At 47.8% G+C, this 27558-nt stretch overlaps 1 protein-coding gene across 1 annotated transcript in view; it reads right to left on the bottom strand.

Annotated features, from left to right (window-relative positions):
• Positions 1-27558, bottom strand: part of hydin (HYDIN axonemal central pair apparatus protein) — a 1604351-nt gene that overhangs the window by 1427775 nt on the left and 149018 nt on the right. The window contains exon 7 of the mRNA XM_072518656.1: positions 21719-21918. Within this exon, the coding sequence (XP_072374757.1) occupies positions 21719-21918 (200 nt within the window). The remainder of the gene's footprint in view (positions 1-21718; positions 21919-27558) is intronic.

The raw sequence follows: 27558 nt of genomic DNA, 5'->3' as shown, positions 1-27558 counted from the left end.
ACAAGGTAAGCCCCTCAGTTTATAAAATCACATATCCTAATGGAAAGTCAGGTTGGTTCCATGTAAACCAGCTTAAGGTTTATGGAACGCAGTGCAGCCACTCGCACTACCTCTCATTGGCAATGGCAGACAACGGAGACCCGCCCACTGACTGTTTCTCCTTATTGTCAATTTCCCATTTAGAACCGTCACCATAAGTGACTCCCTCATTTTTTTTTTAAACAACCATTTTGGGAGACAAGACATCCGGAAAAAAAAATTCTGCACAATACAAGCACTCTCGCAGCCTGTGTTTGATGGGCTGAGTGGGCGGACAATTTCTCCCTCCTCTGCAAACTCATTTTCCAATCAAGTGATTCTGACATGTAAATAGCAGGTGGGGGGATAGCAACCGAAGGGTGGCCGGGAAGGGGCAAATATTGTGGCAAAAATGCATCCTTTAAGCCACAGATGTGAAAAAGAACAGCAAAAGAGTTTCAAAAACAATTCTCCACATGGGGTGCATATGATCCGCAGCAGGGCAAGAATGGGTGGAATCCCTGGGTAGGGCAGTGATCAGTGCCATTACTCCACTACCTGAGCTTGGCTGACCAAATGTATAGGGGGTCCTCAGGCAGGACGGGGATACGTGCCGTTACTCCACTGCCTGAGTGACCTTCCAAGAGTGGTAAGAATTTGGGAATATATGGGCTCCAACAAACTTGTTTCTTTAACTGCCATGTGGCGTCAGAAGAGCAGTCATTACTGTATCAAGCAATTATTCATGAGGCTGACACACAAAATCGTACAAGAGAGAACGTACAACATTTAAAAACAAACTGAAGAAGAAAAGCGGGCAGGTCCCATCAGAATATAGGACACCGTAAATCTCAATCAGTTCCTTTCTCTCATCATCTGGACACCTCAAGGTTCCATTCCAAAAAGGGTCTCAAAGGGGTTAGCATGGTGGGAGTCAGACTCGGAGTCATCACCTTCTCCCGGGTACCATAGGAGAGAGTAGGGTAGAACCTGTCCTTGATTGAGGGTACCCGGCATGTCAGAGAACAGGAGAAGACCCAGTAGTGTGATCCTTCATGCTTCGCGTTGAGGATCAAGAGAGTGGAGTGTAGCCATTTGGGATGGCCACTTACAAGCAGGAACAGAGAAGCTCGCAAAGCATGGCGGGTAAAATGGAAAAAGCAAGATTCAGGCAGGCTCAGAGCCTGAAATGTATATTTGCAAGTGAAGAATCCAGACGGTATCGAAACGCCGACCAATTGGCATTTTGATGGACCGATTAGCATTTGATGGCCCATCAGAGTTGTACACCACCCCATTATCCATCACAAAATTGAGAGATGCCTGCGCCAAAATTGAACCATTCCAACCCACTGCAGACCCACACCATTTCTTTGAGCGAGTAAGACAACGGACAATTATGTACGGTCTGGACGAACCGGAGAAAGTAAAACTTATAGTGATGAGCCTTGACCCATCCGTTAGTTCAGCATTACCCGATTCACAGAATGTAGGAGGAAGCCTACAGGAGATGAAGGCAGCTATTTTACATGCAATTGGTTATAATAGAGGAGATCCCTTAGAAGGTCTAAATCGCTGCAGACAAAAGAAGGGAGAGCATCCGACTGCATGTGCAGGTCGCCTTTGGATCCATTTCAAAGCGGTATTTGGAGATGTTGTCCGCGCACATTTAAATGTCGAAAACACAACCAAATGGACCCGTATTTTAGTCTCCCACGCCACAGAAGCAGGTCAAAAAGCCTGTGCGAATTATGACCCCTCAGACACCACACATAACGAAGTGTGGGTTCTGAAGAGACTTTCTAGAGCTTGGGAACAATCTCTACATAAAAAGGCAGCGCAGGAGAAGGCAGAAACAAACATGAATCCAGTAAGGACACATCAGCATGGGTAAACAAAGGTAGACATGACGGACAGCACGACAGAGTACAAGGATGCTATAATTGTGGACACATGGGACATTATGCCCGCGAATGCAATGCCCCCCCAAACCAGCAACGGAATCAGCAAGCGAACACCCCACATAGGAACAATGCCAGGCCTATACACAGTATTAGCACCCGCCCAGACAATTCGGCCATAAATAGCAGTAGTCACAGGCACAGTCTGGGGACACCCCGTAGAGTTCCTTTGGGACACAGGAGGGTCCCGTACCACTTTAAACTCCTCCACAATGTTTCAGCGAGACAAATGGCCCACTACAGACACTATCACGCTAAGTGGATTTACAGGACATATCCAGCAGGGATTTATTACGGCCCCGTAGATATCCAAATCGGAAACGTTAATACCAAGCACCTCGTTGTTTTAGTAGATTTGCCCCGAACAGCAGAACACATTTTAGGGATCAACTTAATATCGGCAAGTGGGAAGCATGCTACTAATAGAGAAACTCAATTCATTTGACCAGTGAACCGAAGATTGAGGCCAATGCATTGAGAGGCTACGGTACTTTTTCACTGCTGATGAGATTACCGGTGAAGACCAGCAAAAGGTCAACTTATTGACTGTTTGCGGTCCCCATACTTACAACCTCATTAGAAACTTAACATCCCCAGAGGCCCCATATACTAAGTCGTTCGATCAATTGGCCACCTGAGTATAAGATCATTATAACCCCATACTGCAATAGTATAAATTTAATTCAGCCATCAGGGACCCGGGGAGACAACTTCTGCATTTGTAGTCTGGCATTCTGAAATGGCTGAACACTGCGAATTTGGCTCATCATTAAGTGACATGCAATCGTCTTGTTGGTGGCATCAACAACATCAATATCCAAAGAAAGCTATTGACTGAAACAAAATTTCCTTGGATAAAGTGATAAGAGATAGCTCAAGCCACCAAATGTGCCAAAAAGGGCCCTTCAGAGTTACAGTGCATGTGGAAAGTGGCAGGTACAAAGGAGACTGAAACAATATCCCAGGAACAGGATTGTGGACAGAAGAAAAGGGGGAAAAAAAATCAGTCCATTTTGACGGGTGTTACAGATGTGGGAGAGATTGCCCTCAAGGGATTATCATAGAATTTACAGTGCAGAAGGAGGCCATTCGGCCCATCGAGTCTGCACCGGCTCTTGGAAAGAGCACCATACCCAAGGTCAACACCTCCACCCTATCCCCATAACCCAGTAACCCCACCCAACACTAAGGGCAATTTTGGACACTAAGGGCAATTTATCATGGCCAATCCACCTAACCTGCACATCTTTGGACTGTGGGAGGAAACTGGAGCACCCGGAGGAAACCCACGCACACACGGGGAGGATGTGCAGACTCCGCACAGACAGTGACCCAAGCCGGAATCGAACCTGGGACCCTGGAGCTGTGAAGCAATTGTGCTATCCACAATGCTACCGTGCTGCCCGTTGTTTGTGGCATCAACAACATCAATATGTGGATATGCCATTGCAAAGATTTTCTTTGCTTCAATTGTAACAGGAAGGGCCACATTCAAGCATATTGCTGCGCCAGGCAAGGTGCACCCATTTTTCTTTTTAAAAACCACACCTTAACTCCAGTACATAAGGTTAGGGAAAAGAATTGTGAGGAAGAATCTGAAATGTACAAGTTGAATATGGTGAAAGTGAGCAAGGTGGCTCCAACTGAGACAGTACTTATGGTAATGGGTGACCCTTGAGCATGGAGTTCGATACAGGTGCTTGCTGTGGTGGGTGAGCATACCTTCAATTAGCTGTGAGAAGGTTCCAACCTCTGAGACTAAGCAGCATGGCTGCTACGTTGGTAACATATACAGAGAAACCCTAAAGATTTTAGGCACTACGACTGCACCGGTATCGTATCAACAACAGTCTGCTCAATGATACATGATTGCTGTGGAAGGTCAGTGGCCAAGGCCTATGTGGGAGGACTGATTACAACAGATAAAGCTAAATTGGCTAGAAAATTTTTAAATATCAGATACTGTTTTCCTAGGGATCCTCTGTAAGTACAAAGACATTGTACAAAATGAGCTATGCCGGATTCAAGGGGTTAAGGCTAAAATCTACATGAACCCTGATTCTACACCAAAATTCTTCAGAGCTCCACCTGTCTCATACGCTCTGCATCAGAAGGATGAGGCTGAGATAAAACGTCTGGAGGAATTAGGGGTCATAAGTCCCGTACAGTTCTCCAGTGGGCAGTCCCTCTTGTTCCTGTCAGAAAACCTGTCCACACCGTGAGGATCTGTAATGATTACAAACTCACGACAAACCAAGTCATTCAAGTCGATAACTATCTAATTTCTCGGAAAGAAGACTTTTACACAAAGCTGACGGGGAACAGAGGTGTGGTGTGCTCACATATACGAAGCTCGACTTAAGCCATGCTTAACTACAACTCAAACTAGACAAAGGCTGAGATTCTCCGAGCCCCCGCGGTGCATTCGCGCCCAGCGCGGGGGTGGAGAATTGGGTGTCGGATCCGCAACGCCTTCGCGCGATTCTCTGGCGACCGCCGCCAGCAGGGCCGATTGGGGGCCATTGAAAGAGGCCCCCGCAGCGATTCTCCACGGTCGACCGGCCGAGTTCCCTCCAGCGTGGTTCTCATATGGTTCCACCTGGCGGGAGCTCGGCGTTGCAGCTGCGGTGGCCGTCCTGGTGGGGGCCAGGTGCATTAGTCTCCGGGGGGGGGCCTCCACGACAGCCAGGCCCGTGATCGGGAGCCACTGATCGGTGGGCCTGCGCGATCTGGGGGGGCCTACCTTCTTCCGCGACGGCCCGTTGTGTGGGTCCGCCATGTTGGGCAGGTCCGCAGCGCGCATGTGCGGACCCGCGGCCGGAAGTGCAGGGCCCCGTATCGGCAGCAGGAGCTGCGTGGCACATGCCAGGGCCCTGCAAGCCACCTTAAAAACGGAGAATCACCACGGACTTTTACAATATGTTCAGGACTCCTTTCCTATGTAGTCTGTAAGAAGCACATGTAAGGAATCCCTGATGAACCCAGTAATGATAAACAAATGAGAGCAGATAAGGGAATTAAGTATAAGGGAGCATCTGAGTTTATAACATAACTAGTTATAGATTATAACATAACTAGGTTTAAGATAAAGATTGAGAAGGACATCAATAATAGACTAGAAAAAAGCTGATTTGAGGAGATTAGAATGGTAAATAAAGCAGTGGAAAATATCTAAAATAGTGTCCAGGAGAAAAATAATCTGATTAAAAAAATAAGAACAGATTAACTAATAATGAGAATAATAATTGAAACTGAAGAAAAAGGCTTACGCTAAGTATATAGACAACCAAGGAATGGATCATAAAAGGGAATATAATGAAGTTAGGAAACAAGTCAAAATAAAACTATTAGGAACTATCAGAAATATCGCCCATTTTGTGGGATACAACTGCCCCGATATTACAAGGGAAAACATCATATTTCAGCACGATTTGTTTACCCAGGTCAAAATGCACCAAGAGGTTTGAAGGTTTCCTCTTGGGGTTCTCTCCATTGCCACTGCTGATTCTTCCTTAATAGCTGGTGTAATGTCAATGCTGTGATTAAATTTGAAATAACCCTTCCAGAAAAATTGACTATACCGAGGAATAATTTAAGCTTGCTGATATTTTTGGATGCAAGGACGTCTCGTAAGGCCTTGACCTTTTCTTCCAAGGGGTGCAACCCTGTCCCATCAAACAAAATCGTAGGTGCATCACATCTGAGGCATAAAAAGCACATTTTTCGTGTTTTAAGCAGACCACCCCTGCATCTTTAATGACCAAAGCCTCTTTAATATTTCCTCTAAGCTGGTTATTTGTTCTTCAGGTGTAGGGCCGGTGATGGGCGTGTCATTAAAGTAAGCTATCATATTAGGAATTCCCTGGAGGAGATTTTCCATTGTGCGCTGGAAGATAGTGCAGGCTGAAGCTATGCGAATGGCAGTCTGGTATACAGGAAGATGCTTTTGTGAGTATTGATTGTAGCAAATGGTCCACATTGGCACTAACGACATAGGTAGGAAAGGGGACAAGGATGTCAGGCAGGCTTTCAGGGAGTTAGGATGGAAGCTCAGAACTAGAACAAACAGAGTTGTTATCTCTGGGTTGTTGCCCGTGCCACGTGATAGTGAGATGAGGAATAGGGAGAGAGAGCATTTAAACACGTGGCTACAGGGATGGTGCAGGCGGGAGGGATTCAGATTTTTGGATAACTGGGGCTCTTTCTGGGGAAGGTGGGACCTCTACAGTCAGGATGGTCTACATCTGAACCTGAGGGGCACAAATATCCTGGCGGGGGGAGATTTGTTAGTGCTCTTTGGGGGGTTTAAACTAATGCAGCAGGGGCATGGGAACCTGGATTGTAGTTTTAGGGTAAGGGAGAATGAGAGTATAGAGGTCGGGAGCACAGATTTGACGGCGCAGGAGGGGGCCAGTGTTCAGATAGGTGGTTTGAAGTGTGTCTACTTCAATGCCAGGAGTATACGAAACAAGGTAGGGGAACTGGCAGCATGGGTTGGTACCTGGGACTTCGATGTTGTGGCCATTTCGGAGACATGGATAGAGCAGGGACAGGAATGGATGTTCCAGGTTCCGGGGTTTAGGTGTTTTAGTAAGCTCAGAGAAGGAGGTAAAAGAGGGGACGGTGTGGCGCTGCTAGTCAAGAGCAGTATTACGGTGGCGGAGAGGATGCTAGATGGGGACTCTTCTTCCGAGGTAGTATGGGCTGAAGTTAGAAACAGGAAAGGAGAGGTCACCCTGTTGGGAGTTTTTTATAGGCCTCCTAATAGTTCTAGGGATGTAGAGGAAAGGATGGCGAAGATGATTCTGGATATGAGTGAAAGTAACAGCGTAGTTATTATGGGAGACTTTAACTTTCCAAATATTGACTGGAAAAGATATAGTTCGAGTACAATAGATGGGTCGTTTTTTGTACAGTGTGTGCAGGAGGGTTTCCTGAAACAATATGTTGACAGGCCAACAAGAGGCGAGGCCACGTTGGATTTGGTTTTGGGTAATGAACCAGGCCAGGTGTTGGATTTGGAGGTAGGAGAGCACTTTGGGGACAGTGACCACAATTCGGTGACGTTTACGTTAATGATGGAAAGGGATAAGTATACACCGCAGGGCAAGAGTTATAGCTGGGGGAAGGGCAATTATGATGCCATTAGACGTGACTTAGAACAAAGAACAAAGAAATGTACAGCACAGGAACAGGCCCTTCGGCCCTCCAAGCCCGTGCCGACCATACTGCCCGACTAAACTACAATCTTCTACACTTCCTGGGTCCGTATCCTTCTATTCCCATCCTATTCATATATTTGTCAAGATGCCCCTTAAATGTCCCTATCGTCCCTGCCTCCACTACCTCCTCCGGTAGTGAGTTCCAGGCACCCACTACCCTCTGCGTAAAGACTTGGGGGGGATAAGGTGGAGAAGTAGGCTGCAAGTGTTGGGCACACTGGATAAGTGGGGCTTGTTCAAGGATCAGCTACTGCGTGTTCTTGATAAGTATGTACCGGTCAGACAGGGAGGAAGGCATCGAGCGAGGGAACCGTGGTTTACCAAGGAAGTGGAATCTCTTGTTAAGAGGAAGAAAGAGGCCTATGTGAAGATGAAGTGTGAAGTTTCAGTTGGGGCGATGGATAGTTACAAGGTAGCGAGGAAGGATCTAAAGAGAGAGCTAAGACGAGCAAGGAGGGGACATGAGAAGTATTTGGCAGGAAGGATCAAGGAAAACCCAAAAGCTTTCTATAGGTATGTCAGGAATAAGCGAATGACTAGGGAAAGAGTAGGACCAGTCAAGGACAGGGATGGGAAATTGTGTGTGGAGTCTGAAGAGATAGGCGAGATACTAAATGAATATTTTTTGTCAGTATTCACTCAGGAAAAAGATAATGTTGTGGAGGAGAATGCTGAGCCCCAGGCTAATAGAATAGATGGCATTGAGGTACGTAGGGAAGAGGTGTTGGCAATTCTGGACAGGCTGAAAATAGATAAGTCCCCGGAACCTGATGGGATTTATCCTAGGATTCTCTGGGAGGCCAGGGAAGAGATTGCTGGACCTTTGGCTTTGATTTTTATGTCATCATTGGCTACAGGAATAGTGCCAGAGGACTGGAGGACAGCAAATGTGGTCCCTTTGTTCAAAAAGGGGAGCAGAGACAACCCCGGCAACTATAGACCGGTGAGCCTCACGTCTGTAGTGGGTAAAGTCTTGGAGGGGATTATAAGAGACAAGATTTATAATCATCTAGATAGGAATAATATGATCAGGGATAGTCAGCATGGCTTTGTGAAGGGTAGGTCATGCCTCACAAACCTTATTGAGTTCTTTGAGAAGGTGACTGAACAGGTAGACGAGGGTAGAGCAGTTGATGTGGTGTATATGGATTTCAGCAAAGCGTTTGATAAGGTTCCCCATGGTAGGCTATTGCAAAAAATACGGAGGCTGGGGATTGAGGGTGATTTAGAGATGTGGATCAGAAATTGGCTAGCTGAAAGAAGACAGAGGTGGTGGTTGATGGGATATGTTCAGAATGGAGTACAGTCACAAGTGAAGTACCACAAGGATCTGTTCTGGGGCCGTTGCTGTTTGTCATTTTTATCAATGACCTAGAGGAAGGCGCAGAAGGGTGGGTGAATAAATGTGCAGACGATACTAAAGTCGGTGGTGTTGTCGATAGTGTGGAAGGATGTAGCAGGTTACAGAGGGATATAGATAAGCTGCAGAGCTGGGCTGAGAGGTGGCAAATGGAGTTTAATGTAGAGAAGTGTGAGGTGATTCACTTTGGAAGGAATAACAGGAATGCGGAATATTTGGCTAATGGTAAAGTTCTTGAAAGTGTGGATGAGCAGAGGGATCTAGGTGTCCATGTACATAGATCCCTGAAAGTTGCCACCCAGGTTGATAGGGTTGTGAAGAAGGCCTCTGGAGTGTTGGCCTTTATTGGTAGAGGGATTGAGTTCCGGAGTCGGGAGGTCATGTTGCAGCTGTACAGAACTCTGGTACGGCCGCATTTGGAGTATTGCGTACAGTTCTGGTCACCGCATTATAGGAAGGACGTGGAGGTTTTGGAGCGGGTGCAGAGGAGATTTACCAGGATGTTGCCTGGTATGGAGGGAAAATCTTATGAGGAAAGGCTGATGGACTTGAGGTTGTTTTCGTTGGAGAGAAGAAGGTTAAGAGGAGACTTAATAGAGGCATACAAAATGATCAGGGGGTTGGATAGGGTGGACAGTGAGAGCCTTCTCCCGCGGATGGATATGGCTGGCACGAGGGGACATAACTTTAAACTGAGGGGTAATAGATATCGGACAGAGGTCAGAGGTAGGTTCTTTACGCAAAGAGTAGTGAGGCCGTGGAATGCCCTACCTGCTACAGTAGTGAACTCGCCAACATTGAGAGCATTTAAAAGTTTATTGGATAAACATATGGATGATAATGGCATAGTGTAGGTTAGATGGCTTTTGTTTCGGTGCAACATCGTGGGCCGAAGGGCCTGTACTGCGCTGTATTGTTCTATGTTCTATGTTCAAACATCTGAGACTCCTCCTCCAACTCTAGTTGCAGATGGGTGTCACTAAGGTCCAATTTTGAACAGGTGAGGCCCCCTGCCAGCCTGGTGTAGAGGTCCTCAACTTGGGGAATCGGATACCAATCAACCTGGGCAGCCTAATTTATGGTCAGTTTCGAGTCCCCACAAATCCTTATCAAACGATCAGGATAAGATCAGGAGCTATTGGCACTGCCCACTCTGAAAATTGGACCAGCTCAATTACTCCCAGTTCTTCAAATCTTTTTAGTCTGCTTCAACCTTCTAATGTAATGCGTATGGCACAGGTCTGGCTCTGAAGAACTTGGTCGTCAAATCTGGATCGACATATATCTTGGCTTTTATGCCCTTCCTTGTGGAAGACATCTTCATACCGCCTTAATACATCTTGGAGGATGTTAGATATTTTGAATATTTCCAGCCAATTGAGCCTAATCTTCCCAACAGACTGTGTCTATATCCTTCCACAACAACCAAAGGCAGATTGGCCTCCTGCTCTCTGTCGGCCACTGGGGTATTGGCTGTTCCGAGGATCTTCAAAATCTCCCCGGAGTATGTTGGAAATTTGGTTGTAGTGCCTTCAGGTTTAAAGACTGAATTCCTGCACAAAGATATTTGAAAGTCTGCTCGCCCACTGCGGTTACCGAAGCCTCGGTGTTGACTTCCATTTTAAGGGGTCTACCATTTACCCTTAAGACAATTTCTTTTTTTAGAATTTTCTGACCAATTAAGGGGCAATTTAGCGTGGCCAGTCCACCTACCTTGCACATAATAATAAAAATCTTTATTGTCAAGTAGGCTTACATTAACACTGCAATGAAGTTACTATGAAAAGGCCCTAGTCGCCACATTCCAGCACCTGTTCGGGTACACAGAGGGAGAATTCAGAATGTCCAAATTACCGAACAGCACGTCTTTCGGGACTTGTGGGAAGAAACGGAGCACCTGGAGGAAACACACGGATACATAGGGAGAAAGTGCATACTCTGCACAGACAGTGACCCAAGCCAGGAATCGAACCTGGGGCCCCAGCGCTGTGAAGGAACAGTGCTAACCACTGTTCTACCATGCTTCCCTCTTTGCTGCTACCAACTTTGGGTCATGGGGGTGAGACCCACTGAGGTGCCCTCAATAACGACGCTTAGAGTATAAACGGTAAAGGCTTTAATAGACTAAGAACTATGCTAGAGCTGAGACATGTGCTAACTGCTGCACAGCCCACAAGGCAGCCCCTTATATATGGCTCACAGATGGGCGGAGCCAGAGGCGGAGTCCCCAGGGTTCCAAGCCCGGTCTTAAAGGGGACATCACCTTCCATGATGACAAGGCAGTAACCGTTCATCACACCCACACAGGCAGGGGAGAATGTGCAACCTCCAGACGGACAGTGACCCGGGGCCGGGATCACACACAGGTCCTGGATGCCGTGAACCAGCAGCGCTAACTACTGCTCCATTGGGTCGCCCTCCCTTTAGACAATTTCAATTGGAGCTCTCTTATTTAATTGGGCTACATTCAACCACTACATTGCATGCTCTTCTTCAGAGCTCTTCTCGTCTATTATCAATGGCGCTGTGGAGTGCTGCTGCTGCTGTTTTTTTTCCATTTGCATTGGCGGGCTTTGCCTCGCGCAGCAACTTGAATATGCCCCCTTCAGTTGCATCAGAAGTACATGAGCTCCTGAACATGGCAGGTCTCCTGAGGATGATTCCCCCTGCAATGATAACAATGCACCTCGAATTCAGGTTGCCCGTCTGACTCCTTCCCGCTGCTCGAATTCTGGTCCTGTCATAGAGGCCTACAGGACAGAAAAGGCCCTCAGGCCGATTGTGTCTGCGCCAGTCAAAAACATCTACCCGAGTATTCTGATCCAATTTTCCTGCACTTGGCCCATAGCTTTGTATGCCTTGGCATCGCAAATGCACATCTAAATACTTCTTTGGTTTGTAATGCAGAACAATGCCAGCAGCGCAGGTTCAATTCCCGTACCGGCTTACGGGCAACTGGGGGCTTTTCACAATAACTTCACACTTGTGACAATAAAAGATTATTATTATTAAATCTTATGAGGATCTCTACCTCCACCACCCTCTCAGGCAGTGAGTTCCAGACACGGGGACAGGGTAGGATGATATGGATGGGGTATAAAAACTGGTAAAGCCCAGTTAGGCTGAATAACCTGTTACTGTACTGTAGGTTTTATGTAATTTTACGTGGTCCTCTGTAACACTGTAACTGCGAGTTTTCTAAAATTATTACCATCAACTGAAGTGGAGTGTTGCTATTGATTGGTTACATACAAATGAAGTGGGAAAGGAGGACCATACCCCTAGCTTGGTATCAGGAGCTGCCAGTGATACCTGTTTGATAGGAAAAATAGAAAGCAAGAAAAGTGCATGTATTATTCGGAAACTGGATTGTTCAGAAACAAGTTGAGGCGGAAGCTTTGCTATCGATTTAATGAGCTGCTGTTCCCAAGCGTTTTGTCTCTGCTACATACTTTCTGTTCTTTATCTTACTCATAGAATTTTCATAGAATTTACAGTGCAGAAGGAGGCCATTCGGCCCATCGACTCAGCACCGACTCTTGGAAAGAGCACCCCACTTAAGCCCACACCTCCACCCTATCCCCACAACCCAGTAACCCCAGCCAACACTAAGGGCAATTTTGGACACTAAGGACAATTTATCATGGCCAATCCACCAAACCTGCACATTTTTGGACTGTGGGAGGAAACCGGAGAACCCGGAGGAAACCCACGCACACACGGGGAGGATGTGCAGACTCCGCACAGACATTTCTTCTTCCTTACTGTTACAATTTCAATCAAAATTTTTTGTTAAAGAGCCTTTCTTTTCTGTCCCTTGATATTCAATGTTTTCTGGCAGAATTCTCATCATACGATTATGTTTCTTGAGAGATTATGCGAGGGCTTGTTTGATTTGCTTATATTTCCATTATTGAAAGTGTGGACAAGTGCAGTTTGCAATTGGAAACCATACCCAGGAGGTTAAGGAGGTCTGTGAAAAGGTTGAAGACATAATGCCAGCGGCCCAGAGGACAGCTAATGTGATACCATTATACAAAAAGGGAAGTAGGGAAAACCAGGTCATTATCCTGAAGGACAAAATTAATCTCCACTTAGAGAAGCAAGAACTAATCAAGAATAGTCAGCCTGGCTTTGGCAGGGGGAGATTATGGACGCGATTTAACAGAAAAGTTTCTCAGTGTGGAAGCGACCCGAAGAGGCCGTCACTGTATCAAATGTTAATTAGTCAGCTTAACGAGGTCACACAGGCTTCTCGACATAAATAATGATCCCGGCGGCTGGTTTGCCGGGACAGCGCCCGGCAGCCTCCGCAAACAAGGGGGAGCAGCACTTAAAGCGAATCCGCAGAGCAAACCCCAAATAGCTCACAGCCATGCCACGAAGGAGACCAGCCTCAGGATTCGGGGATGCCGACCTCGCCAGATTGTTGGACGTGGTCGAGTCCAGACGGGATGCCCTGTTCCCCTGAGTGGCTCGGAAGGTCAGCCTCAGCGCAGCCAGTGTAGCCTGGGAGGAAGTGACAGCGGCCGTTAGCAAGGGGGACCGGTACAGTGCCATAAGATCAACGACCTCCAACAGGCCGCATGGGTGGGGTGGCACCAGCCCTCTGGCAGACCCCGCTCACCACCCCACCTCCCCCTGTAATCAATGAAACGTGTGGCTCACAATGCCTTCTCTGCATCCCCGCAGGAAACGTTAGCTCAAAAAAAGATGGGGGAGCGCCCATACGGGCGATGGGGTGCTGGATCCCTACGAGGTACAGGCTCTGGAGTGCACGGGGATAGCAGAGGACAAATCAGTAACCAATGTAGAGGTTGGTGTATGGCACAGAGGTGAGGGTCCACCAGCCGCCAACCAGATGGCCTGTCACGCGTGTTAATGCCGGACAGAATGATCTTTCTCTCCCACTGACCGCATGACTATTATCCCACAGGATCTCGATCCGACAGTGTCAGCTCATTTGGTCCCACCCCCACATCCCAAGAGAACACACCAGAGGCGAGCTCCGAGAAAACCACCATATTCGCAGCACAACTGTCACCCCCACTCTCCACAAGCAAAAGACACACACAACTCAGTGGCCTATAGTGGTCAGGCTTCTGGGGCACATTCTGATGAGCACCACACCGTTGCTGCTGCACATCAAGAGGAGGCAGAAACACCTAGGCAAGACAGCAGTCGGAGGTCTGCTGGATCCCAAGACCCAGCTGGGTCCCAGTCAGGTGCGGAGCCTTTGGACCAGGTTTACCCGGAGCTGATGCAGTCGATAGGGTGCGGCTGTGAGATTCAGAAGGGAACGTCAGTGACACTCCAGCAGGTCCATAGCCAATTGGAGGTCTCCCAGTGGCTATGGACACAGGAGGTGGCACTGGCAATAGTGGCACCGAAGTCAACATTGCTAGGGTGACGGTCACAGTGGATAGCCTCCTGCACAAAATCGACAGAATGAATGGAGGTGTCCAAGGCTTGGCTCAGTCAGTGACGGCCATGGCTAAGCACCTCGGTAGCATGTCTAACTCGCTGGGGGATGTGACCCAGTCCCAGGTGCACCTTTATGAGACGCTGAGGAGCATGTCCCAGTCTCAGCTTGGCATTGCGAAGGCTCTCTAGAGCATGTCCCATTCACTCGGGGACAGGTCCCGGTGACAGGTGGACCTTAACGAGGCACTCCACTCCTGAGGATGACATCACCAGGGTGCAGACATCGGGAAGCCACACAGTGCCATAAGATCAATGGACTGGCAGAGCCAGACGACGCACAGGCACCAGGGCTCAATCCAGCTGGCCCTCCAGGCACCGACTGGGAGGAGATGTTGGGGGATGCCAACCCCGCGCCGCTGTATGGAGTGGCGACGGCGGACAACAGCTCGCCCCGGGTTCCACCTCCTGACAACGGCACGTCTCGGAGTCAGTCCCCGGAAGAGTGTGGCACGGCGAGGCATGTGCTGCACTGGCAAATGGTCCGGGCCGTCCGGCCCCAGGGCCACCAGAGGACGCCTGCTAGGGGCATCGAAGGCCACAGCATGTGGTAAGCAGCAGGCTGCCTCCACCTCTGATGTGCATCTTGGGGACATATCTGGATGCAACGGTAGAGCACGGAAGGCACAGGTTGAGGATAGCTGAAAGGTTTCTGGGGGGGAAGGGAGGTAGGGGGGTGATGGGGGTAGGAGATGGGGGGGGGGGGTGGGGGTGAGGGAGGAGTGCTGGAAGGAGTGGAGAAGTGGGGGGCTGCACCAAAAAAGGTAAGAGCAGTTGGGGACACACACGTACAGTATTAAAACACGTTGCACCCAAGAAATACGACGCCTCTGGCACTTTCTTCCACAATGTTGGCTGGCCTCCAAACCCTTGCCCTAGCCCCCCCAGGCACGGTGGTCCTGGGTTTCTGCCGCCCGCCCCCCCCCCCCTCCGCTCCCCCCACCCCCTCCGTCAGGGTACACCACATGCAGGTTATGGGTGTGTGTGACAGACAGGACTCAGACTACAGCATAGATTGAGGAGCACCAGCGTTCAGCTCTCAGCGAGTTATCATCAACCCCTGCTTTCGACAGTGATCCGCTGAACGTGCTGACACAGCCCCACCACCCTGGAGTGATATCACACAGAACCTGGGAGTATGGAACAGGGTGGTGGTGGTGTGTGTGGGGGGGCTAAGATGACTGACGAAGCTACGTCCTGTATGAAGCGGGCGAGTACATAGAACATAGAAAAGGACATCACAGTACAGGCCCTTCGTCCCACGATTATCCTAATCTGAGATCAACCTAACCTATACCCTTTCAATTTACTGCTGTCCATGTGCCTGTCCAAGAGTCGCTTAAAAGTCCCTAATGACTCTGACTCCACCACCTCTGCTGGCAGTGCATTCCACGCACCCACCTCTCTCTGTGCAAAGAACCTACCTCTGACATCTCCCCTATACCTTCCTCCAATCACCTTAAAATTATGTCCCCTCGTGACAACCATTTCCACCATGGCGAAAAGTCTCTGGCTATCCACTCTATCCATGCCTCTCATCACATTGTACACCTCTATCAAGTAACTTCTCTTCCTTCTTCGCTCCAGTGAGAAAAGCCCGAGCTCCCTCAACCTTTCTTCATAAGACATGCCCCTCCAGTCCAGGCAGCATCCTGGTAAATCTCCTCTGTACCCTCTCCAAAGCATCCACATCTTTCCTATAATGAGGCAGCCAGAACTGGGCACAATATTCCAAGTGTGGTCTAACTAGGGTTTTATAAAGCTGCAGCAAAACCTCGCGGCTCTTAAACTCAATCCCCCTGTTAATGAAAGCCAGCACACCATACGCCTTTGAAACAACCCTATCACCTTGGGGGGCAACTTTGAGGGATCTATGTACGTGGGCCATAAGATCCCTCTGTTCCTCCACACTTCCAAGAATCCTGCCTTTAACCCTGTATTCAGCACTCAAATCCAAATTTCCAAAATTAATCACTTCACATTTATCAAAGTTGAACTCCATCTGCCACTTCTCAGCCCAGCTCTGCATCCTGTCAATGTCCTGTTGTAACCTGCAATAGCCCTCAACACTATCTACAACTCCACCAACCTTTGTGTCATCGGCAAACTTACTAACCCACCCTTCCACTTCATCATCCAAGTCATTTATAAAAACCACAAAGAGCAGAGGTCCCAGAACAGATTCCTGCAGAACACCACTGGTCACCGACCTCCAGGTGGAATACTTTCCATCCACTACCACTCGCTGACTTCTTTTGGCCAGCCAATTCTGTATCCAGACAGCCAAATTTCCCTGTATCCCATGGCCCCTAACTTTTTGATTCAGTATAAGTGGCCCTCCGGGATTACCAGACCCTCGCCGCTGTCTCCTATCCTTCGGCTAGTCCTGCAGGTCCTCTCCGGGCTCGTCTTCCAGCCTCTCCTGGTCCGGCTCCTCCTCCTACTCGGTGGCCGCATATTCCTCCCCCTCCACCTCTAGCATGTCACTCCACTGCTATGCCAGGTTGTGGAGGGCACAGCAGACCACGATGAAGCGGGCGACTCTCTTGGATGGGGGTGTACTGCAGTGCACCACCAGAGCGGTCGAGGCATCGCATTTTGAGGAGTCCAATGCACCACTCAATGACAACCCAGGTAGCCACACGTGCCTCGTTGTATTAGGTCTTGCCTTGGTCACTGGTCACTGGTCTCTGTACTAGCAACGTTAGCCAGGCCCTCAGAAGGTACCTCTTATCCCCCAGGAGCCAACCGGCCACCCTGGGGCAGTCCTCGAAGATGCCGGGGATGTCCGACTGCGCCAGGGCGTAACTGTAGTGTACACTCCCTTGGAAGCCTGTAAACATGTTCATAGTCTTCATGTGGTGGTCGCACACAAGTTGGACATTCAGGGAGTGGAAGCCCTTCCCATTGATGTAGGGCACTCCCTAATGGCATGGTGTGCGCAAGGCGACATGCATGCGATCTATTACCCCCTGGACTTGGGGCATCCCATTGATGGAGGAGAATCCTACTGCCCGGGCATCTTATTGGTCCTGGTCCAAGTTTATTTAGTTAGCTTCCTGGGCAAACAGAGCATCCGTGACCTCACAGATGCACTTGTGGGCTGTAGCTTGTGATAGGCTGCACAAGTTCCCGCTCGAGCTTGGGAATGATCCCGAGGCATAGAAGTTCAGGGCTGCGGTGACCTTGGCAGCCACCGGGAGTGGGTATCCTCCTCCTCCACGTGGTGCCAAGTCTGCGAGGGAGACCCTAAGGCAGCCACAGGAAGAGCTCCCCAAGATTCCATGTTTTGAACTTGAAAGTGCTGACTGCTTTCTACCAAATGCACAATGACAGTATCATTGAGGTATCGTACAATAAAGATAGGCCCAAATAATTAAGAAGATTGGCTCTGTACTTAATTTACTGACTACAATGAGACTCAAAGACCCATGCTTGGTGAGTGCAGTACAGCATCCAAGGCGCTCCAAGAACAACCACTTTCTGAAAACTGAGAGGGACAGTCTCACTGTAACTAATGTGGCACTCTTGCTTCGGTTGACACTGTGGAAATCTCAACAGTAATTATGAGACAGATCCCAAAGATCAAATATGTATGATTTATAAGAGTGGCTCTTTTCCCTTCCGATTGATGTATATTAATTTTCTTTAATCTATGTTATGTTCCCTTCCCACCTCCACCAATAGTAGGAGAAATTTCAGCAATCATTTGTCTTTCTTGTATGTAAAGCCAAAAATGAGATCAGCACCTTTTACTGCAGCTTTGGTTATCCTTTGGGTTTCTGTTTTCTGACTCATTTCTGTCTTCACTAAATGCAGCTGGGCTGCAACAGAGATTTGTGGATTCTGATCAGAACTTCAGAGCTATTGGAGCATGGCTGCTGGTTGACTAGGCGTATTAAAATGAAATTTATCAAGCAGCTGCTGCATGCTACTGTCACTGCAGCAGAGGATTGGACGCAGCTCAAGGACTTATATTATATCTTTACAATCTTAAAATACTGCTCTGTGGTGGAGATTAAGTTTGGTTCTCTCAAAATTGGCAATTTCCCTCAAGAGCCTCGCAGACCAACATTTTGAAATTTCCATCAGGGCACACCACTCCTCTGCTTCGTGACACCTCCAGCTGCCACTCAGAAAAGCATTCAGCTCCATGACACCACCCAGCCACTGCAGAGAACGGCAATGGGCTGGCGCACAGTCTGGATGTGGATTTAGAGTCTGAACTTTCCAATTCTTTTCTGATTATGTTTTTGTTTAGACATTTTTCAAAAAATGAATTCTGATGGCATCTTTATAGTATGTGGGTTGAAATTCTGATCCCAATACTGCAAAGTGGCAGTGGAGTGTTAAGGGAGAGGGGGAGAGGAGCTGCGACTGCATCAGTTGGTATTTTTTGCACATATTACAAAAACTACTTTTTCTGCTATTTTAAAGCTCACTACACAGCACTTCACAGCACCAGGATCCCAGGTTCGATTCCCTGCTGGGTCACTGTCTGTGCGGAGTCTGCACGTTCTCCCAGTGTCTTCAAGGGTTTCTTCCGATGCTCCAGTTTCCTCCCACAGTGCAAGGATATGCAGGTTAGGTGGATTGGCCATGATAAATTGCCCTCAGTGACCAAAAAGGTTAGGAGGAGTTATTGAGTTACGGGGATAGGGTGGAAGTGAGGGCTTAAGTGGGCCAGTGCAGACTCGATGGGCCCAATGGCCTCCTTCTGCACTGTATGTTCTATGTACTTCTATCACAAATTTATTGATCTGTGCGAGATATTCTTTCACTTCTTCACCGCTGTAAGGTCATCAGCTGTAATCCTTTCATCCTGTTGCAAATTGTGCTTCTCTTTATTTGGCTCTGAAGATGGCAGTCAATATGGTCGCCTTCCTTAATTCTAATTACGTTTTGCTCTAGAGTCACCAGGTATCTTTCGATTCCACCACAAGGTTCAAACCGAATACTGATCAAAGACTCGATACACCAGTTAGTTAGTTCAAAGTCAAATGCTTATTTATTTACACACACAGTTAAATATAATCATGCACAAATACTACAGACTAAACTATCACTACTGCTAAAGCCTATACTTAGCTTTGGGCGCCCACTCAGTCAGAGGAGCAATGGCCGTTGTTCGGTTCTGAGGCTGCTGGGGTAGAACTGGTACGGGATAACAGCTAAGTGTGTCTGTCTGGTAGCGTGCGTTGACCTTGGACTTACTTGTTCTGGTGCAGCTTTTGGGCAGGTCTCTCCTCGGTGAGAGCCGGAGCCAAGAGAGCGATTCTCTCTTGGGGGATCCTTCTTATACCTAAAAGGGGCTTCACGGCTTTTGGGTGGGCCTTGAACTTGGCCCCAATTAATTGGGCCGTTTCTCAATCGTCCCTATCGATTTCCTCCAATAAAGGGGTTGATGCCCTGATGGCTGGGCGTGTCCTAGGTGGCCGTTGGCCTGCTTTGTTCTGGTCTCCTCTGGCGCCGGGGTGTCTGCCTTAGTATCGTTTCTTAAATGTTACTCTTTTGTTCCCGGAGATGGCCCATTAGTATGCTAATGGGTTTGCAGTTTTAGTCTTGTCTGGGAGCTGCGGCTCTAATCAACAGACAAACCCTGAACCTGCTTGTTTTCTCAGTGTTGTCCATTTTCCCTGCAATCTTTGCAAAGTGTTCATTTTGTAATCAGGAAGTGGCCATCCCAGATGGCTTCAATCCACAATGGTAAGCAGAATACCTATACTGCACAACAGCTAGTTCAATGTTAGTGTGCTCCTAAAATCATAACCATGACCCTTCACTGTAAGTAAGCATACTGTGATCCCAATTATATCAAACACTGTATATGATGGCTCACTTACAGCTCGGTTTCAAACTGAAATGAAATTAGGATTCTGACCAACCTTCACAAATGTACCTATCATAGTGGTGGAGCAGGTGGTACTGAAGAAATTAATGTAAAGGACATGAAACAGCGTGCCTTAGAATGCCAATTTGCAAGCTTTACTTCACAACATTCACAATTCTTCCCATGTGTCCTGAGATCAGCACTTCACTGTTGAGGACTGTTTTACTTAAAGATTAACTGAAGTTAATTTGGTTAAATCACACTGCGCAGACTTTGTTTCTATCACTTTATGGACTGTGGGCTTCAAAGAGATTCCTGGGATGCCCTAACTCCCAAAAAGAAACCTGTTGGAATAAGTTAAGCATTTAATAATTTGTTATGTACAATCCGGTTTGTCCAGCGTGTCACATTATTGGATAATTTATCTGAATTGCCTTGTGTGAATGTTTCTTGAGACTTTGAGAGTTCAGTTGGCTTGCACTGACCCTTCAGCAAGGCATAACACAGAAACACATTTTTAGGGCTGCGGTTTACTCGGTGCAAGTAATTGCCGACAGTGATGAAAGCTCAGAGATGGAACACAAGACAGAATGAAGGTCAATGTTGTAATAGAGCTTAACTTCATAACTTTCTTTGCTTTTCTGCCAAGAAAACATGGCAGCATCGAAACAGGTGTTTTGCACAGTGATAGTATCAGACAGTACTGGTAGAAATCACTCAGTCACTTATGCTCAGAACTTCAAGCCTTCTGTACATTTTCAACCAGTAATTTAACCATGTAATGGGAACCTGGGACAGTGCAGTAATTAAAGAACATTGGCTCCTTTTGCTGTGAATCTGATCCAACTCTGTGCAGCTTGAAAACTCTAATCTCGAGTCTGTCTTCAGCTTGTCAATTGTGTTCTTAGTCAGGATGTTTCAGATGGTGGGGATTCCCTTCCTGCTATCTGAGGAGTCGGCGGACAAACACATCTCCGCCCATTCTGGCTGCCCCGCAGCCATTGGAGAGATAAGTGGCTGGAGCTGGGATCTCCGCTCCTGAATTGGAAGGAAGTCCTGCCTCAGAGAGCTGCCAACCAATCAGATTGCAGCATCACAATCCCCAGAGCCGAAGTCCCAGGAGTCCAGGATCAATTAAGTTTGGGGGTCTCAGGGCAGGAAGGAGAAGTGAGGCCTGGGGGGGTGGTAATTGGTGCAGAGGCCAGTGGGGGAGGGGGAGGGCCCCGCTCAGAGGAACCTTATGCGGCGGCAGCACGGCACGCAATGTTAAAAGGAGGCTCCTGATGGAGATACCCCCCCACCCTCACCCCCACCCTGCTTCCCCCACAGGCCTGGACAGGGTTAATATTTTGGGTTCCCCCTAGCCCTGAACGTCTCCTGCTAGCCGGAAAATTAAAGCTGTCAAAAAACAGCCCCCACGTGGTCAATAATTGGTCACTTAATAGCTTCAATTCGGAAGGAAATCTCACCCAGAATCTCTGTTTCTCTCTCCCACAAGTACTTCCTGACCTGCTGAGTATTTCTAGCATTTTTGGGGGTTTTCATTACACCCAAATCCATTTTTCCTCCATTGTCACCAATGTTTGTACATTTGTGTTATCAGTGTGTATCCACGTCCACTTCTCCAAGTTGAAACCCTCAGCCAAACCAATTAATTAGTCCAGGTTAATTTGAGTGCTGTTGATCTCCCTAACCACTCAGCCCACCATTACAGAATTAAATATTATTGCTCTTGGATAGTGTGACTATTAGGAAACTAGGAACAGACACCTGCGAATGACCAGGGGCCACTGCATTTCTTCCCCCAACCATCAATCCACCACAAAGACAGTGCTACTGTTCTTACTTTTTGGTTTGGAGGGCGAACGTTGTTTCTCTTTTGCCAATGTTCCGAACCAGGAGTGTTTTCTGAGTGTTGTGTTTGACAGGACATACGGAGAAATTTATACAATCTGGGAAGTCCAGGATAGCACGTGCACCGATAGCTTTTACAGGCACCAAAAACTTCTCCCTCTCTGTGACACAGATCAATTCATGGATATAGTCCTGAAGGGATAAAACAACAGTTATGGAATTGGTTTATTTAAGGCTTCTCCACAAGAGTAGCTAATTCCACTAAGGTGGCAAATTGAAAAAGTATATATAACTAAAAGTTGAAGACATAAAGAGAAATTGTTAATTGTTATGGGTGAGGCGTTTTCAGAACCCCAAAATGTATCATGGAGTTCAACCTACCTCTCCCTTTAATGGATTGTTGCTTTTCCTAGCACACGGCTTTTCCCTAGGTGTGATATTACAATTATGGACACGTGGGTTTTTAAACACAAAACACTGTTTATTCCATGAACTCAACTTAACATCTTAAATAAACACTGAGTCTCTTAACACCCCTTACTTCAAAGATAACTCAGAAAATATTGCAACAGTAAATAATTCCTTAAAATGTTCCTTCAAACTTCCAAGAGACTTAACACCTTTAAAACAGTAACACACCAGGTTAAAGGATATATTTTTTTTCTGTAGAATGGCAGAGATATATTAGCTTGGTTGATTTCAGTTCCAGCACCTTGTTTTTTCCCTGCAAACCCTCTGGACACACACAGACACTCTGCTTTTTCCAACTGGCTTTCTCCTTTTAATCAGCTCACAGCAAAACAGCCAGGCACTTTGAAGCTGCTCTCAAAGCTGCTCTCAGCAAAACCAGCCAGGCACTTCTTAAAACTGCAAAAACCCAACTGCAAAAGTTGCAGCTCTCTGGAAACACACACATACACTGCTTTTAAACTGAAACTAAAAAACCTGCAAAATGGCTCTCCATCCATACCCCTCACCTGGCTCCCCTTCAGTCAGCAAAGCAGCACCCCTTCCCCCCCCTCCCACCTGCCAAGCATCCTCTTAGCTCTGGTTTCCCCCCAATTGTGCTTCCGTGGGTCAGCTCACCCATGCTGACCCGGCCACACCCGCCTCTATATACCAACCCTTAACTTGTTGCCTCCTTCGGGCCACCCTACCCACTCTCCCCCACAGGGTAGAGGGGCAAGCGCCATCTGGGACCTCCCCGTGCACCGGACAGCCCGTCCCGGGCGTTTCCCACCCCCTAGCACCAAACACCTGGAAAACAAAACACCTGGAAGACAAGCAAAACAAACTACAGAACCCCCAACCAAACTAGGGCAGACATGCCCATAAACTTATGCTTTACCCGCCGTCCTCCCCACGGTCCCTCCCCGCCCGCACATTTCACCCCCATACAACAGTCCCTTAGTTCAGGTCCAGCTTCTCCTGCCTAATGAACGACCACGCCTCGTCTGGGGTATCAAAATAGTGGTGCCTGTCCTGGTATGTTACCCACAGTCTCGCCGGGTGCAGGAGCCCAAACTTCACCCCTTTACCGTGGAGGACCGCCTTCGCCCGGTTAAAACCTGCACGCCTCCTCGCCAGCTCAGCTCCCAGGTCTTGGTAAATTCGGATCTCGCCATTCTCCCACTTATTGCTCCGCTCTTTCTTCGCCCACCACAGGGCTCGCTCCCGGTCTGCCAAGCGCTGAAACCGGATCACCATCGCCCGCGGTGGCTCATTTACCCTCGGCTTTCTGGCGAGAACCCTGTGTGCCCCATCCAGCTCCACGGGCCGCGGGAAGGCCCCCGCGCCCATCAGCGTCCCCAGCATTGTGGCCACGTCCGCCCCCTCCGCTCCTTCGGGAAGGCCCAGGATCCGCAGATTGTGGCTTCGAGACCTGCACTCAAGGTCACGCAGCCTCTCCTGCCATCTCTTATGGAGCGCCCCACGTCCATTCCCACGCCGGTCCCTCCTGTCAATTGCCTCCGCCGCTCCTTTTAGCGGCCCGAAACACCAGTCCCGGCGGGAGCTGCCGTTCGCGTGACCTAGCAGGTCATGGCCGCTTCCGGAAGTAAGTCTTGCCTTTTAATGGAAGGAACGATGCTGGAAAGCTAATTTTCATATTGGACACATGCACCTCTCTCCTACACACACACATACACGTGTCTTTCTCACATTCACACACACCTCTCATTCACTCCTCTATCATCTGCACACTCACTCCCCTCTCTTACACACACAATCACCCCTCTTTCTCTCACACACAACTCTCTCTCACACTCATCCTCACACAGAGACACATCCATCCTCACACACGCAGATATACCCATCCTAACATACACAGACACGCCCATCGTCACACGCACAGACACACCCATCCCCACACAAACTGACACACCCATCCTCACAAACACAGACATACTCATCCTAACATGCAAAGACACATTTTTTAAATTTATAGTACCCAATTCTTTCTTTTCCAATTAAGGGGCAATTTAGCATGGCCAATCCACCATGAATGTGCAAAGTCCACACAGACAGTGACCCAGGGCCAGGATCGAACCTGGGTCCTCAGCGCCATGAGGCAGAAGTGCTAACTACTGCACCACCCATCAACCCCCCACACACCCATCCTAACACACACACACATATCCTAATACATACAGATTCATCCTAACACACATATATCCTCACACACACACTCACTTCTCCTTTCCAGAGACCCTAACCCCCCCCACCAGCTCTTTTGTGAGGACCACGAAGAATCCAGTATGAATTTGTAGAGTGAAAAAGAAAATAACTTTATTTGCAATAATATCTTCACAGCAGCAGTCGTTCACCATTGCTTCCGGAACTCTAGCTGGTACCATACTGCCCAGATCTTTTTCTCCAGGTATAAATGCTGATGATTTCCCCACCCCCCTCATTGGAGGAGCTCATATATCATGGGATTACCAATAGTCCCCAGCTAATAGTATTCAGGTAGGCTATAACATCTCTCTGCCCCAAAGTCCGAAGAATCCGCTGAAGAACCTGGCGAAGGAGGGCGTCGGACTGATTTTCCAGCAGGCTGGCCATCATTCGCACGAGGCACTGGATCGAATGGCGTGTAACGAGAAGGCGAATGGTGCTTCCGAGATGAACGGCACTTCAGCCTCACACTCCTGATCTACGGGCATCCGGTGAGGAGGGGAGTGGGAAGGCGGAGGACCTCCTCGTGAACCTGCTCCTAGGCCTGGTGAAGCTTGCCGTAAACAGGCCCAGGCAGGGGCGGCTGAGGGGGTCATCCGACTGGACTGTCTGCCCCTCTTCCGCAGTTTCATTCGCAGCCAGATGTCCCTGGAGAAGGAGCATGTGTGTCCACGGACACACTCGAGGCCTTCTACGCTCGATGGGCACCACAGAGGTTGGATTGCTTCATCGACCCCAGTTTTCACATTTTTTTGTTGTTGTAAATTTAGAGTACCCAATTCATTTTTCCAATTAAGGGGCAATTTAGCGTGGCCAATCCACCTAGCCTGCGCATCTTTTTAGGTTGTGGGGGCGAAACCCACGCAAACACGGGAGAATGTGCAAACTCCACACGGACAGTGACCCAGAGCCGGGATCGAACCTGGGACCTCGGCGCCGCGAAGCAGCAGGGCTAACCCACTGCGCCATCGTGCTGCCCCAGTTTTCACATTTTGATTTAATGTTTTTAAGTTTCTGTTCCTCGTTGTTCTTTTTGGGCTGTACTCCATTTGTATTTTAGGAGCGGCCCCTTTTAATTTGTCCCTCATTTAATTTCTGTTCTTCTATTTAGTTGATTGGCCCCAAAATACATCATGGGACAACCAATAGTTCCCAGCCAATAGTATTCAGGCAGATTATAACAAGCTCCTTTCCCAAGGGCCGAACCCTACAGCTCCTTTCTTGAGACCCCAACCCCATCCCGAGGCCGCACTGCCACCTGTAGCCATGCATAGCCACTTCTCACTGCCACCACCCTGCTTCTGGCCAATTCACTTCCTGCCAGCTCCTGCCTCACCTCAACCTCCCTGTTGGCACGGGCGTTTTTGCCCAGCAACAGCGAGATCTAATAAATCAATTGGGTCAAGCAGAGCCTCTCAGAGCACTGGATGCTGATTGGCTGACTAGTCAGCCTACCAGCATGCAGTGCTCCAAAAGGTCTTCTTATTCCGATTGACCTATTTGATTTCTCTAATTATTTCTAAACTTTGCGCATTTGAACTGCCGTTTACCAGTCACGTGGTGGCTGAGAGCTTCATGGACTCCCTGGCAACCCTTCACGGACCCCCGTTTGGGAGCCCCTGAGTTAACAGATGATATATTCCCAGCAAATGGCTTGAATTTGCAATATGCAAATAAGGGCATTCAAATTCCATATTATTGAGAGAAATATGGAATCCAACATGAGAAGGTGGTAGGAAAAACGGTACGGTGAATTCTCCAGTCTAGGTCCAATTAGGGGGCACTGCAATTGAAATAATCAATATTCTTAAGAGTAATAGTGGATATGGGCCTCAGGAGTAGCCTCCCAAATGTATTTAAATAATTTTGACCAATCATTCAATTGGCTCAGCAGCTATCTTGGGTCCATTGCCAGCAAGTCTGCCCACCATGCCCCAGAGGAGGCTAAGGAAGCTGCCTCCCATCTGTAGGTGATCCTGAAACACATTATTTTGCCTGGTTCAGGAGAGCATCTCCATGGTGGGCAGAATTAACCATCCTACTGGAGAAGCTCTAAATCAGGAAATCTAAGTCTAAATATTTTTAAATGATCTGATATTATTGGCGAGTCTCCTACCGAAGGGCAAAATTCAATGATCCAGATTAATTGAAAGGTTTATTTTTTTAAATCACTTCTTGGCACTATAATTTAATGCAATTAATCTTTAAGACAGCACCAAAAGACAATGCTAAACAGACAACATTCAAATATAGACTAAATTCCATTTATTTACACTAACATTTGACCTAACATTGATCAGGGTATTCAAATTTATTTTGCATTAAAAATATTCCATTATTTACATCTATGTCAGTAGTTTTGTGATGTAAATGCCATTATTACCTCATTCAGCTATGGCAACTGCATGCATTATAATCATTGAATATTACCATCTGGTGGTGCCTGAATAAAGAGATAATTCTGATTCATGACAAATAGTTTAATTTTGATAATTAAAATGTGCCAGCCCATCATCTATGGTACAGCACGCAGTAAATCAAGACAAAGCTAGAACACAGAAGCGACAACTGGACCCAAGGAAGAAGTAGATGTATGTCGGGAGGCAGAGAGGAGAAAAGGGGGAGGATGACAGAGGGAGAAGAAGGGCTGGTGAACAAGTCAGAGTAGCAAAATGAGGATGGAGAGAGCAGATGTAGAGAAACAAGGTCAGCAGGGAGGGCTGGAAGGAGGAATAGGAGATAATCCTTCATTGGTGCAGGACTGGAGTCAGCACTTCATTCGTGCAGTGCAATTCGTGCATGTGCAATTCATGCATGCATTCGGATATTCAGCGTACGTATCCTTTTGGAGAGGTAATATATCCTTTTGGATTTGGTCCCTGGAAATCTTTGGTACCATAGATGATGGGCGAGCACATCTTAATATTCAATGACTGTAATGCATGCAATTGCCATAGCTGAATGAGGTAATAATGGAAGAGATAAGCCCTTGAGAGAGCTAAGTGAACATAATTATGCACTTTTTATGCACAAAATTGTTGAAACTGTCAAGCTGTCAAAGAGCTATCCAGCTATCAAGCCTGTCAGAGTAATCCAGGAAGTGTCAACGCTGTCAAAGATGTCAAAGGAAGTATCAACGCTACCGAGGAACTGTCC

The sequence above is a fragment of the Scyliorhinus torazame genome, chromosome 10 (genome assembly GCF_047496885.1).
Source record: "Scyliorhinus torazame isolate Kashiwa2021f chromosome 10, sScyTor2.1, whole genome shotgun sequence".
Lineage (NCBI taxonomy): Eukaryota > Metazoa > Chordata > Chondrichthyes > Carcharhiniformes > Scyliorhinidae > Scyliorhinus > Scyliorhinus torazame.
This window is presented reverse-complemented; position numbering and strand designations above follow the sequence as displayed.